The sequence below is a fragment of the Sphaeramia orbicularis genome, chromosome 20 (genome assembly GCF_902148855.1).
Source record: "Sphaeramia orbicularis chromosome 20, fSphaOr1.1, whole genome shotgun sequence".
Classification (NCBI taxonomy): domain Eukaryota; kingdom Metazoa; phylum Chordata; class Actinopteri; order Kurtiformes; family Apogonidae; genus Sphaeramia; species Sphaeramia orbicularis.
In genome coordinates this window covers 43,498,075-43,513,621 of record NC_043976.1, presented here as the reverse complement: position 1 = coordinate 43,513,621, position 15,547 = coordinate 43,498,075, and the positions used below count along the sequence as shown (strand labels likewise).

Here is a 15,547-nt window from a genome sequence, read left to right as displayed (position 1 = left end):
AACTTCCAAAAAGTCAACAACTCTACAGTGAAAATCTTCATATTTTCTACTTTTCAGTCCCTGGTTTTAGTCTGAGTTTAGTCTGAGAAACTAAAAATGTGAATATTCACTAATAGGCTAAGTGATTAAAAACATGTTTTATTTCCAATAATTGTGAGAAAAGAACATGTTTTTATAACATTAAACATCCAATTATGGGATAGAAAGCCACAAATGAGATAAAAATGAGAAAAGTACTTATTTATTATAGTTACTGACAAAGTAAGTCATTACATTAAACTTCATAATATACAATTATGCTCTTCTGACAAAATACTACATAATTTTAAGTGTGTCAAAAAGGTTCTAGTAATTAGCCTAAAAAAAAGACAACACACGTCTAAAACAGTCGTTCTTTTTGGTCGTTTCTGTTTTTCTGACTTATTTTTAACCTCAGGTCGAAAAACTGATGCTAATGCTAATGCTAACGAAAACTTTAGCTAAATGAAAACTAAAAGTCTCCTTTATCCTGACAAACTCACCCACAAATTCAGGTTTATGCCTAACAGTAGGAGTTCTTATAGGCCGTCAGTTATCCTGTTTTCGCTATATTTATCGCAAAAAAATCTAATTTTGACGAAATAAACCAACAAAGCTAATCTAAATTTCAGTCAAAGCTGTTCAGGGTAAGAAGAAGCATCACTCTGTTTCATTTTACAAGAACCGGAACACAGATGACTAAAAAACTTCGTATAAAAACTATTTATAAGGATGACGATAGAAATATATTTTATGCATATTTATGGTACTTGATTAACCTGGTTTTTTTATCTTATAATTTAATCATGCTTTTAGATGTAAAGCACTTGGGGCTTCATTATGTTGTTGTAAAGTGCTATAGAAATAAACTTTGATTTGAAATATACATTTTTCATTGTCATTTTTCATCATTTTCATCATATTTAGCATAAGATGCTAAATTACAATTAAATGCTGAAATTATTTTTTTTTTTAAATGCAAGATTACAACCTAAAATGAACACATTCTTAAGAAACATTAAATTTATAAATAGGCATTCATCAAATAGAGAATGATAAAGAGAAATGTATTGATTTAGGTTCATTTTATTTAATTAGATTGTTGTAAACACTTTTCAGTTCAATTCAATTTTATTTATGGAGCCCAATATCACAACAAAGTTGCCTCATAGGGCTTTACAGAAATCAATTAAATTAAAATTGATTAAAAAAAAAACACACACACACACAATGAAAATAAGCAGTCAAGTAACTTTAAGAATCATCAGCATTTGTAAAACAACAGCTAAAATGTGTAAAAACCTTACAGTTAAACCTTGTTTCATTTATTTAATTTAAACACAGTGGAAACTTCATGAGAATCAATGAGAAACAAAACAAAAAAAACTATGAATAACTTTAACAATTGTATCAGTCTTTGATACCATTGATACTATATTATTTTTTCTCTTTTAATTTCATTGCACATATTTATGACAATAAAGGCCTTCTGTTTTATTTGATTCTATTCTATTGAGAATAAAAATGAGCATTCGTCAGAAACAAATGATTTTATGTATTTTCTCCAAGTATCTACTGCTTACTGAACTTAATAATCACAGTTTGTTCAGATTCCTGTTTTAATCTCAGAATATATAAAACTTTGGGGTATTTTTAGTGGATAGTTCAGGGTGTGGGAGTGAGTGTATATTTAAAAGACGATCTTTGATGTGGAAGCCACTGTAAATGGTCCAGTTTTCACTCGTTTCTGACGCTGTTGTCGCCGTTTTAAAAATGGGGAGGCTGAAACCGGAAGTTTTGGTGAACTCTTACCTACTATTTTTTTTTTTTTTTTAACTCTTGCCTACTCTAAGGCGTCGTCGCTACGCCTTGTTATGTCAGTGGCGCAGATAACGAGCTGTGTTTGCGTGAGAACCCAGTCCACTCCAGTTGAACTTAGATGAACTGAAAGGGACACAGAACTGACGGCGGAGGCGACCAATCACAGAGACGGAGAGAAGAGGAATGGTGACGAGGGCGGGATCTGAAGCTTAAACAAGCGGGAAAGTTTTAGCGCAAAGCCGGAAGTAGTTTGTCAGAATAAAAGAAAAACTGTTGCGATTTGAGCTTTTTTCCATTCAGAGGAAAAACTAGAGTAAAAGTAGAAAAACCGAGTCTTTAATGAAGGAAAAGATTAATGGAAGTTTAAAAAACAAACTGAACCCGATGTCAAATAAACAGACGATTCAAATGATCTGACATCAAATCAGAAACAACAAACTGAAAATAAACATTATTAATTAACTTCAATCCATCAGTGACAGAAATGAAACCTTATGATTTTTCTGGTTTACTGTCGGACTCATTAATAAGTTTGGTTTTTTAAACACATTTTTACCTGCATTTATTGATTGATTGATTGATTGATTGATTGTATCTTGTTTAATCTTTAATGTCATTTCTGCCATTCTTCATTTTATTCAACTGTCATCATCTTCTATTACATTGTTTTTGTTTTGTTGCATCTTCTTTTAACTTACGTTGCTTTTTGTCTCATTTCATCATTTGTCTTTTCATTTTGTTGCATATTTTCATTTTATTTCCTTTTGTTTCATATTTTCCATTGCTTTGTATTATTTTTTTCTTTTCTTTTATCATCTTTCTTTTTATTAATTTATTTATTTTTGCAACATGTCTTGTTTATTGCACCTTTTTCATCCTGTTTCATCTATTTCTCATGTTTGACACAACAAAAAGATGCACCAGAAAGAATGTTTAAGATTTATTTATGTGGAAAAGCAGAAAAAAAATACTGATGTGACTTTTTTTGTTTTGTTGTTTTGTTTTTTTTTTCCTAGAGGGAAGTAAATTAGAAACACAAGGGCTAATTGTACGGAAGCGTATTGCATTCACACAAAAAAATAAAATTCGGCTCTGTTTTTCCGAATTAACGAGACTAAATAAGTTTTTAAAAAAGATCAGGGAAAAAAAAAAACAGCCGAATTTAATTTTTTTCAGAAAACAGTATCTCATTAAGCTGCTTTATGTCTTTAATCTATTCTTGTATTTTATTTTATTTTATTTTATTTATTTAGTATTTATTTATTTTATTTTATTTTAGTTGCTTTAGAATAAAGTGTTTGCCAAATGTATAAATGTAAATTAATTCAGAAAAACAGAGCTGAATTTTTTAAACTTATTTTTTCTCGTAATTACAAGATAATTATCTCGTTAATTCGGAAAAAACACAGCCGAATTAATTTTTTGGTGTGAATGCAATACGCCTCCGTAAATTCCTGCTAACAGATGGTGAATTTACATGCGCTGGAGACAGATGTGTGATATAAATTGTAATTAATTTCGGGGTTTTATTGTGAAAGGCTCAACCGGAAGTCCCGTCCTGTATCCGTGTCCGGTGTCCACCGTGGAACCGGACGGTCGGTGTAAACTGGGGTAAATGTCGAGGAGTTTGTGCGGAGTCACGGTGCTGTCCGCCCCGGAGGGTTCATCCACACACACGCAGGGTTTCTGTCCGAGCTGCCCGGGTTTCAGGACGCACACATGGGGGAAAAGTCCGCGGAGGCACCGGAGGGGGTCCGGTACTACCGACTGAGCGAGATAGAAGAGCAGAACACCTTCAGGTCCACCTGGATCATCATCAACCACAAGGTCTATGACGTCACCAAGTTCCTGGAGGAGGTGAGGGTCCGGACCCGGAGGAACCGGGTCCAAGAACCAGTGAAAGACTGGAAACCAGGTCCAGAAAAGTTCAGAAGTAGTGAAAGGGTTAAAGTGGACTGAACCCAGAGCAGAACAACACAGCAGCTGAAGAGGAAAAGCAACAGTTCAGGAAGAAAAATATTAAAAATAATAATATAAGGAGTTTAATGACAGTCAAACATGGATGGTAAAGTCATGTTAGTTCCAATGGACCGTTATTATAAAAATAATAAGATAATATTAGATAAATAATGACAACTCCAAACTTTACTCTGTGTTTTGGTGTGAAAACAGTAAAATTACTAAATGAAAATGTTATCTACAAACTACCCTTTACAAAATGTGAACAACCTGAAGTTTCTTAAGAAAAATAAGTATAATTTTACCAATATTCTGCTTCAGTTTATAATTTCCACATGTACATTTTGTTTCATATTTGTCATATTGTGTCTCTTCATTTTATTCTATTGTCATCATCTTACAGATCACAGTGGATCTACAAATACACAAAACATTTAATAACAGGCTGAGTATTGGTACAGTTACACTTATTTTTCTTAAGACATTTCATGTTGTTCATATTTTTCGGGTTATTCACATTTGTTCTTAAAGGATAGTTTGTAAATGTAAACATTTTCATGCAATTTTCCTTTTTTTTTACACTAAGAAAATAAAATTAAAACTACTTCGGAGTTGTAATTATTAGTTGGTTATTATGGTAGTATTTTACTATCATATTAGTTTGAATATGGAACCTGAACTACAATGAGTTTAACATTCTTTATCTATATTATAAAAGCCAAGTGGCCTGTATATGTGTGTGTGTGTGTGTGTGTATATGTGTGTGTGTGTGTGTGTGTGTCTCTGGAATCACACTAAATCCGTACAGAGCCGACTGCTTCAGTTTGGCATATTCCCAGATTTTTGGTCGAGGAAGACAGTAGCAAAAACGTCAAGTTGATAGGACCAATATTTTGGGCGACATTAGTAGGTTTGAATACAATAACCTTGTAATCACGTTGCTATGGCTAGAAGGCTTTGGTGGTGACTGCTGGACAAATGTGGTACAGCATTCATGAAAACACAACAGTATAAAAACGACCACATCTAGAACCTGTAGATCCCCACGGGTCAACGCTCTAGTTGTTAATATGTTCAGTGTGGGGCTGCACGATTTTGGCAAAAAATAAAATCCTGATTTTTTTCTTCTAAAAACTCGATTTTCGATTTTGAGTTCGATTTTTGGGTTAAACTAGAAAACACAAAAGAAGTCAGCGTGTCATTTTCATGAGCAGCCCACAGTGCAAGCCACTGCTCCCTACCGCAAATCTGTGATGGTATCACGTGATGGGCCCACAGAGGGTTTTTTGTTTTTTTTCATTAAATCTTTATTGAATTGTATACAAACAATGTATACAACAAGAAAATAACATAACAAGTTTACCAAGGGGAATGTCCAAATCAGAGCAAATACTGATGGTTTTTACAGCCTTTTTGGTTCCAGATTTATCAAACAGCTTTAAATAAAGTTCAACAATTTTCAAAAAATAAATAATATTTGGTTTTGTGTTACAGAACTTACATTTGTGAATGAAAAATTTAGCAAGTAAGAGAAATAAATAATTTTTTTTTTTCTGGGTATCTGGTCCACAGAAGTGATACCATTGTAAGTCAGTGACAGACATCAGTCGTGTGTGTGTGGACCACAGAATATGAGTGATCCTCATGCGGTTCTATTTAAACTGGGGGATCCGTGTGTGGAACAGACCGACCCAGGACACACTGGAGGGATAATATCCCTGGAGCTGGTGCATGTGTGTGGGCAGGGGGCTGCCTGGGCTCCTCTGCTGAGGCTGATGACCCCGAGACCCGGACCCGGATCGGAAGAAGACAGTACAGTATGGATCCGGGACAACGAAAGATGAGTGATCCACATACAGCTATATTTGAATTGTGGGATCTGTGCGTGAAACATCGGCATTAACACATTTAAAGTCCGGTCATTAGACGGACTTCTGTGGAAGACCACTGTCACAGATAGGAGGAGGAGCCTACAGTAGCCCACAGTTGTGCAAGAAAGATGAAATCGATTTCACGATTTCCCTTTTTAAAAAATCGTCCTAATTAAAAAATCCAATTTCAATTTAAAATCAATTAATCGTGCAGCCCTAGTTCAGTGTAATATTTGCATTTCACAAATTCACCTCATGGACCAGATTGGACCCTGTGGCGGTCCGGTTTTGGCCCACGGGTCGTATGTTTGACACCCCTGCAGTAAAACACCCTTCCAAGTCCATGTTTCCACTGTGGACCATCTCAGTCTGGACCTGAGGAGACCACATGATGGACTGTAGAGGAATGCCCTCCTGTTTTGGTCTGATGTAGATTCTAGATGTTCTACAGTCCTGGTCTTTGGTGAAAGGTCTGGACTTCATCAGGACAGTTCAGGACTTGGACCAGAACCAGGACCTGGACTCTTCTATTATGAAGACATGTTGGAATAGATGCATATGCGTTTGAACATTGGATGGAATATTCCAGGTGTTTCTGTAGAAGTCGTGGTCTGGATGGAGCAGATGTTGATCTAGAACCTGTAGATTCCGTAGACGCTCATGCAGCCCCAGACCATCACTGATGCAGGATTTGGACCCGAACACTTAGAACAAGCCGGATGGTCTGTCTTCTCTTTAGTCTGGAGGACTGTGTCCACGGTTACCAACAAAATCTCACATTCTGATTGGTCTGACCTCAGATCAGTTTGACACGTTGTCTCAGTCCATTTGAATGAGCTTTGGTCCAGAGAAGACGGTCTGGTTCTGGATCCTGTTCACATTTGGCTTCTTCTCTACACGATGGCGCTTTAACCTGCATTTGTGAATGTGACGGTGTTTGGTGGAAGTGTTTCTGAGTAGGGCTGGAAGAAAATACTGGTTCTGCAATATATCGTGATATTTCATTTCACGATAGTGTATCGATATTAAAAAGTACTGTATCAATATTTTTAGGTATTTATTCAAATGTAGATATGGTGGAGGTTCCTTTTTTGTTTTTTGCTTTTCTTTATTGTTTATATCTTATTTATTATTATTTAACACTGTTTTATTAAATAATGGTTATTTGAAGCATCCTAAAAGCACTTGTTGCTGTCTGAGAGGCAGATGGTAGTTCCTTTGTTGGGATTGCACAAAAGTAATGATATGATGTTAGTTCTGAACTAATAGAATATGAACAAACAAACCAAAAATTGCCTTTTTAACAGTATCATGTTATATCGTGATACATCGTATCATGACCCTACTATTGTGATTTGTATCGTATCACCAGATTCTTGCCGATACACAGCCCTAATTGTTTCATCACAAGATGCTGTTTAATTAGTGGTTGTTTTACAGTTTTAACCTGTTTTTAGGAACTTCTTACATGAGGCTGGACCTGAAGACGTCCACAAAAAAACACAAAAACCCAGTGAAGCCTCTCATGTGAGGGAAACTAGTCCAGTAAGAAACTGAAACAAGGGTTTAGGAAAGATCTCAGCAGAGGAACAAGATCAGTTTCTTAATTTTAACAGCGACACCAGTTGTGTAACTTCTTCATTTAACAGCTTTTTTTTTACTGCTTTTCTAAACTTGTCTAAATAATAACCTGTTAGATTTGACGTATTTTTCCAGTTCTGAGTTCTGGTTTACCTGACCAGTGAACCCTCGTCGTCCTCATCACAGACTGTGCGTTTGTTTTTTTCACCTCAGCATCCTGGAGGGGAGGAGGTGCTGAGGGAGCAGGCGGGCGGAGACGCCACTGAGAGCTTCGAGGACGTGGGACATTCGACCGACGCCAGGGAGATGGCCAGCGGCATGGTGATCGGAGAGCTGCATCCGGTCAGTATCTGTCCGAACGGTCAACACACACAACACCAAACCATCTGAATCTGGACCCAGGGGACAGAGGGCGACTCCAACTCCCAGGATGCATTTCACCCACTGGCAGCTTCAGACTGTGTTAGCTGCTCGGCTAAAGATTGAAATATAGCGAAAACACGAAAACAAAACCTGGTGTTAAATGACATTAGTAACCATGGTAACAGCTTTGGTTCTCCACTGCTCTGATTGGCTTCTTCCGCCCCAATAACAGCAGCTGATTGGACAGAACCAAATAATTCAACCTTTGAACTGAAGCCAAAAACAGAAATGATGTGTTGGTCGTCTAGATCTGATCTTATCTTTAAAATATATCATTAGTATTTAATAATAAAATGAATTGAGGATTGAATTAAGTTAATGTTTACTAGTGATGAAATACTCATTTTATATTATTTATGATTAAATAAATATGTTTTTCTTTTGTAAATAGTGTCTCAAATATGATGCTAATGAAACAGAAGATTAGCTACATTTACTTTATTAAACTCAGCCTCTAAAATGAACGAATATTTGCTCAAATGACACAAACCTTCATCTGTTTTGTAACTTCCTTTCTGTCTGACTGACCTTTTTTTTTCTGTCTGACTCTACTAGCACACTTAGCTTGTTGGGCAACATTAGCTGATGTTAGCTCACTTGCTAATGTCAGTTAAATTTAGTTCATAACCATCCATCCATCCATCCATTTTTTTCCGCTTCATCCGGGGCCGGGTCGCTGGGGCAACAGTCTAAGCAGGGATGCCCAGACTTCCCTCTCCCCAGACTCCTCCCCCAGCTCTTCCGAGGGGACCCCGAGGCGTTCCCAGGCCAGCCCAGAGAAAAAATGCCCCGTTTCCACTGCGTGGTATTGACTCGACTCAACTTGACTCGGCCTTTTGCATTTCCATTACGAAAAAGGACCTGGAATCAGGTACCTGGTACTACTTTTTTGGTATCACCTCCGCCGAGGTTCCGGGACTGGGGACCAGATACTAAAACGTGACGTGTAAACACTGCAGAACACTGATTGGTCAGAGTTGTCTCTGTGACCCGCCATTTTACAAAAAACAGATGTGGAAGTGGACAGTAAATACAGCGGTACATGAATCCACATGATACCAGCCCAAAACTACACCATGGTCGGTCCAGGAGCTTCAGTCTTTGGTGGCCGACGTAAAAATTCAGACAAGACAACACGCAATGAGTGAGTTTATCAGCAACTCTCTGAACAGAAATAACACACCGCATCGCTATGACGTCCAGGTACTGTAAAGTCGGTAGTATCTTGTAATGGAAAAGGTCTCCAGGAATACCGAGTCGAGCTGGTTCCACATAGTGGAAATGCAGCTATAGTCTCTCCAACGTGTCCTCGGTCTTCCCCAAGGTCTCCTCCCGGTGGGACATGCCTGGAACACCTCCCCAGGGAGGCGTCCGGGAAGCATCCGAAACAGATGAGTTGTTTACAGTGAGTTTGGAGCATTTCCAGAAAATTTACTCTATTTCCATTGTCAAAAACAAGCTTTTTCAAGTCGAATCTAAATCGAGCTAATGTTAGCTAGCCACGTAAAAGCAGTTATTGTGCTGAATTTAACTCACATTCGCTACAGCTAAAGCTAACGTTAGCTTGTAGTCATAAATGATTAACGTCAGTTATTCTGTTCTGATCTGACTTTTGTTTTCTAATCTTTCATCTTTGTGGCTCATTTGTTTCATCGTTTTCTGGGATCATGAACAGTAGTTTTATGATATTAAGTTACCATAATAATATACCAATATCCCATACCAGAATATCCAGTATTTGTACAGGTTTATTCCCTGTTAAACAGATTAAACTGTCTTTATCCAACAGGTCTGATAAACATTGGGTTTCATTTGTTTTTAAAGCCCTCACTGGTCTTTTACCGTCTTATATTCATTTTTTAGTGTCTTTTAATGCGAGTCAATCTCACACTGTCGGTTCCTTCGGTTCGTACTGAATTTGGAAAGTCCAGTTTTTCTTCCTGTGCACCTGAAACACTGTCCAAAACCATCTGAAACTGGCTACACTTTTTATCATTAGGACGATTTAAATCCTTAATCACTTCTTCTTTTCCCTCCAGCTGCTCCTGTTTTCAAGTAGATGTCTTTGTTTTTCGTTCATCTTTATCACTTTTACTTTTTGGTACTTCTAATATGGCATTGTATGTTTCAAATATTTTGTGTTTTAAATCTGTAATTCCATCTTATTTTACCTCCAGCTGCTCCTGTTTTTAAGTAGACTTCTCTGTTTTTAATTTGTCTGTCACTTTTACTTTTCGCTGTTTCTGATATGTGCATTGGATGTTTAAAATGTTTTGTTTTGTCTAATAAGTTTAAATAAAGGTTATGAATGAATGAATGAACGAAACTGTAACTAATTGAACGTTTGTGTCGTTTTTCTTCAGGACGACAGAGAAAAGATCGCCAAACCTGTGGTACGTACGGTTACCTTTGACCTTTTAATCATCATCAGTGTCTTTATTTTCTTGTATTTTTTATTTAGTTATTTATTTCGAACATGCAAAGAAACAAAATAAAACAAAATGAAGCAAATTAAGACAAAAACAAAATAACATTTAAATGAACAGAATCTATCTTCAAGTACGTGCAAGTCTGAATTTTGCACGATCAAAAATAAGGGTGTAAGAAAGTATCTGTTCGACAGTATATCACGATATTTCATTTCACGATACTGTATCGATAATAAAAAGTACTGCATCAGTATTTTTAGGTATTTATTCAAATGCAGATATTGTGGAGGTTCATTTTTGTTTTTTTGTTTTTCTTATTTTATTTATTATTATTTAATGCTGTTTTATTAAATAGTGTTCGTTCCTTTGTTGGGATTGAACTAAAATACTGTTCCAATGTTAGTTGTGAACTAATAGAATATGAACATTTGAACAGGATCTGAAACTGGAATGTCTGTAAAACAGAATTTCAATTTGAACACAGGAACATTTTGTGATAGAACATTAGATCTAGGGATGTAATGATTACCGATACAACAATAAACCGTGGTAAAATTGCAGCCGGTTAGTATTATCGTTTAAATGCTAATTCTCATGATAACTGTTTGATTACCGCACTTTTAGGGGAAAAAAAACCCTATGTAAAGATCTGCTTTTATGTCAAATATTTGAGTATAGTTTTAATTTATTACAATTTTAATTTTCTATACCTAATATTTGGAACCAATATTCACTTTTAAAGTCTTTGAAAAGGTTCGTTAAGCATCTGTGTGTTATTTATGCAATAAATTATATACATTTTTCAAATCGGATTTTATATATTTTTTGTGTTTTCTGTCCTTTTCTGTTTTTATAGTAGGTTAAAGTGAAAACAATAATAGACAGATGATATAGATGAAGTTGTGCTAAAAAAAAACAGATCCCAAACATGGGTATAGTAAACATTTGTTTGACTGAAAAATGGACAAAATAGGCTCAGACCACTAAGGGTTAATATTTGAATGTTTCTGCAACAGAAGGGACATTGTACCAGTTATTGTATTTGTTTTGTTGGGTTTTTTTCGTCAGAGGTCATCAGTTCATTAGAATAGCACCGTTCTGACCTTTGACCCCTGAGGACGCCGCTGCGTTTCCACTTATGTAACGCTTCTTTGCCGTTTGTGTTTTTCAGGAATCGAATGTGACCACGTTGGAGGACGACAGCAGGTAAAGGCGTCGAACCTGGAACGTCAGGGTTTTCCAGGGTTTTATGGACGTTTAAGTCGACTTTGACTCATTTTCCTCGTTTACCTCGACCTTAAACGACTCTTAAAGCTTTCGTTTAATGATTGACTTCAGCTTCTGTTGAACTTTAACCTCAGGCTCTTTGAAAACTGAAGCTGATTTACAGCCAAAACTAACAGAAGGATTCACAACAAACACAAACACAGTCACGCATTCATGGACAGCAGCTTTGAAAATGGAATTAGAGACGTTTATGGAAAATAAGAGCAGAAAAAGGAAGAATCACACCTTCATTTTGAACCATTTGGAGCAGATTTTGTGCATAATTTTGAGTTCTTTTTTTTTTTGTTTTAGCTTTGTATTTCTATGATTCAGTTTAACACATGAAAATAGATCATTATTATTATGATTATTATTATTATTTGTATCCTTTCATCTGGTGGTGGAATCCGTTTTCCTCTTCCAAACAGCCTTTAGTCTCAGTCTTTCTAAATCAAACGTGTTGTAGGTTGAACTGAAGCAAGTGAACGTTTAGTCGTAAAGTCCAGGTGTTAATTATTAATTCTGTTCCAAAAATGAAGGAAAAAAACGGTTTCAGTCGGATGCGGTTCGGTTTTATTTTAACCACAAACTACAAAAGGAAATGTTCGGACCTGGTTCATGTGGGTCCTGTGGTTGATCTGGTTCACCTGGTTAATGTGGTTAATCTGGTTAATCTGGTTTCTGTGGTTGATCAGGTTAATGTGATTAATCTGATTAATGTGGTTAATCTGGTTCCTGTGGTTGATCTGGTTAATGTGGTTAAACTGGTTAATCTGGTTCCTATGGTTGATCTGGTTAATGTGGTTAATCTGGTTCCTGTGGTTGATCTGGTTAATGTGGTTAATCTGGTTAACATGGTTAATCTGGTTCCTGTAGTTAATCTGGTTTCTGTGGTTAATCTGGTTAATCTGGTTCCTGTGGTCGATCTGTCTTCCAGTTGGTGGTCTAACTGGGTCATCCCCCTCCTCGTGGCCGCCATCATCACCCTCTTGTACCGCATGTACACCACGGACACCGACTGACATCAGCGGCCTCCAATGATGACATCACCCGCCACCTTTTGAGCGACAGCCGCAGCAGCCAATAGCAGACGACCTGTGTGGCGACGGACCAAAGGCTGCGACGGACTGAAAACTCAGACCACTATGTAACCGACCAATCACATCACATTTAATGAAGCCATTTATACAGAATGTATTGTGAATTATTGTGCGTTAATGCTGTTTTCTATCATCTGTACCAGTGGATGTAAACATTATGAATGTAAATGCTTGTAATTATGCAGAAGACGAAACACTGTTTTCCACGTGTACGTCTGTTTTTTCTGAATCTGAATGAATCACCACGAAGCCTTAAGGAGATTGAACTGATTTAGGACAGTTTTTCGAACGATGGAAGGAACTGGACCAGTCTGATCAGAATAAACGGGAACGTGATTTAAACCAGTCGGTGTTTCTGTGATGTTTGCAGATCCCAGGTCAGTTATGAACGAACGTAGAACCGGAACAAGTTAGAATGAATCCACGTTCGTCGAGTTCATACAGAACGTAGGGGGTTTTTTGTTTTGTTTTTATGCAGTTTTTTTTGGATGCAATTTTTTTTGTTGTTGTTCTTAATTTTTATTTTTTTTATTTTTTACAATGTTTTGTTTTTGTGTTTTTTTACGTAATTTTTTTCTTACACTTTTTTTGTTGAATTTTTATGTTGTAGGTTTTCTTTTTACAATAATTTCGTTTATATATGTCATTTTGTGGGTTTTTTTCATAATTTTTTTCTTACTCTATTTGTTGAATTTTTATGTTTTTGTCCATTTTTTTTTTACAATTTCGTTTTTATGTCATTTTGTGGTTTTTTCGTAATTTTTTCTTACGCTTTTTATTTGTTGAATTTTTATGTTTTTGTCTTTTTTTTTTTACAATTTCCTTTTTATGTCATTTTGTGTTTTTTCATAATTCTTACACTGTTGAATTTTTATGTTTTTGTAGGTTTTTTCTTTTCACAACAATTTCATTTTTATGTCCTTTTGTTTTTGTTGCGTTTTGTTGTTTCTTAATTTTTTTATGCTTTGTTTTTGTTGTTTATGTCGTTTTGTTCTTAAGTTGCTTTTTTTTTAAGTCATTTTGTAATTGTTTTTATTTTTTCTTAAATATTTTGTGACATTTTTGTTCTTGTTTTTGTTGCTTTATGTTCTTAAGTTTGTTTTTTGGTTTTACGTTATTTTGTTTGTTCCATTTTTGTCTTCTTGTGTCTTTTACTGTTTTATATTTAACCATAAAACACTGATGTCATTTACCCATAATCCTCAGTGAGTGTCTGATATTTAACCCAGTCTAAACTGCACATGTTGTCATTCTACTGCAGTCATTTCATTAAACCTGTTGGATTCAGACGGAAACTAAAAAAAAAAAAACAAAAAAAAAACACATCAAAACCAAACCTGAAAAAAACACATCCAACAGTGAATCAGAGGAGACTGAGATAAAACTGGAATAAAACTGACCTGGTTTTTATCTCAGGGTTGAAAACTCACCTTCGTCCAAGGCCTCAACACCGACACAAGGACGTTTGTGACGAGAATCTGCAGAGAAAAAAAACACCAAACATTCAGTCAAACCTTCATCTATTTAAGACAGAATTAAACCCAAAAAACAGACAGAATGAAGCCGAACGAGTTCATTCACCACATTTGAACTCATGATTAAAGTTACTTTTAATCTTTGATTTATTATTTAAAGTTTATCCAAGTCCTGACTCACAACCTGAAGATTATTTACTCCCATGAACATGAAGAAGAGTAGAACTTTATTTGAACTACAGTTTTTTACTCTGCGGCCTTTTATTGAAACTGCTAAAGAGCATTTTGTTTTTTGTAAACAATGACAGTAAATGTGATTCTGAAAAAAACATGTTATTCATGAAATATAATCAACCCGAAAGAAAAAAAAAATGAAATAACATTTTAAAAAGCTATAATTAAATGTTGTTTTGTTTGTTTGTTTTGACAGAATTTTAAGGTAAACAAAAGAAAAAAAAAGTTTTAATCCAGTTTAGTTTTTACTCACTCATTCTTTTGTTTTTGCTTGAATCTAACGTGAAAATTAATAAAATGGAGTTTGAAAATGAAATAAATGGAAAATAAAAACCTGTAGAGATTAAAATTTATATACACTGAAAATAATCAATCTGAAAGAAAAAAAATACCGAAATAACATTTAAATAAACTATAATTAAATGTGTGTATATATATATATTTTTGTTTGTTTGTTTGTTTGTTTGTTTTTGTTTTTGTTTTTTCGTTTTTTGCACAATTTTAAGGAAAACAAAGGAAAAATAGTTTTAATCCAGTTTAGTTTTTACTCACTCATTCTTTTCCATTTTTCCTTGAATCTGTGAAAATGAATCAAAAATGACGTTTGAAAATGAAATAAAAAATAAAAACCTGCAGCGATTAAACTTTATATACACTGACAATAATGACCTGAATCCTGATTTCTATTCAAATAAAAACACTTTGTGTAACAAACTGACCTCACTATAATTACCCACAATCCTCCAGTTCATCCTGATCAGAACCAGTATCTGAATGGAAACACTGCCCTCTAGTGACAAACACCTAAAACTACAACAAACACAATCTGAATACTTTATTTTTAATCCCAGTGTGTTATAGTTGGTCTATTCAAGTAGAATAAAAAAAGGAGCAGGAAAGAAATTATAAATACAAAAAAAAAAAGAAAAAAAATAATATATAAAAGCTCTAAATCAGGGTTCTCAAACTCCTGTTCTTTCAGGTTCCACATTCAGTCTGATTTGATCTGCAGTGGACCGAACCAGTGAAATAAGAACAGAAGAACCGATAAATAATGACAACTGACAATTTTTGTCTGTGTTTTAGTGCAAAAAAACCCATTAAATTATGAAAATACTTACTTTTATAAACTATCCAAAAAAAAAAAAAAGTAAATAACCTGAAAAAACAGAAATTTCTTAAGAAAAATCAAAGCACAGATTTCCACTGGTCTAAGGTCCATTCCTTGGGTTTCTTGGCCCAAATAAATCTCTTGTGTTTGTTGCCTCTCCTGAGCAGTGGTTTCCTAGCAGCTGTTTGACCATGAAGGCCTGATTCACGCAGTCTCCTCTTAACAGTTGTTGTAGAGATGTGTCTGCTGCTAGAGCTCT

General features: G+C 35.3%; 2 protein-coding genes across 3 annotated transcripts in view; both read left to right on the top strand.

The window, feature by feature from the left end:
• The window catches only part of LOC115411376 (tubulin beta-5 chain), a 287,981-nt gene that overhangs the window by 149,608 nt on the left and 122,826 nt on the right, over positions 1-15,547 (top strand). The window lies entirely within an intron of this gene.
• LOC115411383 (cytochrome b5-like) lies at positions 3,410-12,813 on the top strand. Its single transcript, XM_030123495.1, has 5 exons — positions 3,410-3,696; positions 7,464-7,592; positions 10,037-10,066; positions 11,274-11,308; positions 12,306-12,813. Exons 1-5 carry the CDS (start codon positions 3,559-3,561, stop codon positions 12,388-12,390), a joined length of 417 nt encoding a protein of 138 aa, XP_029979355.1. The 5' UTR covers positions 3,410-3,558; the 3' UTR covers positions 12,391-12,813.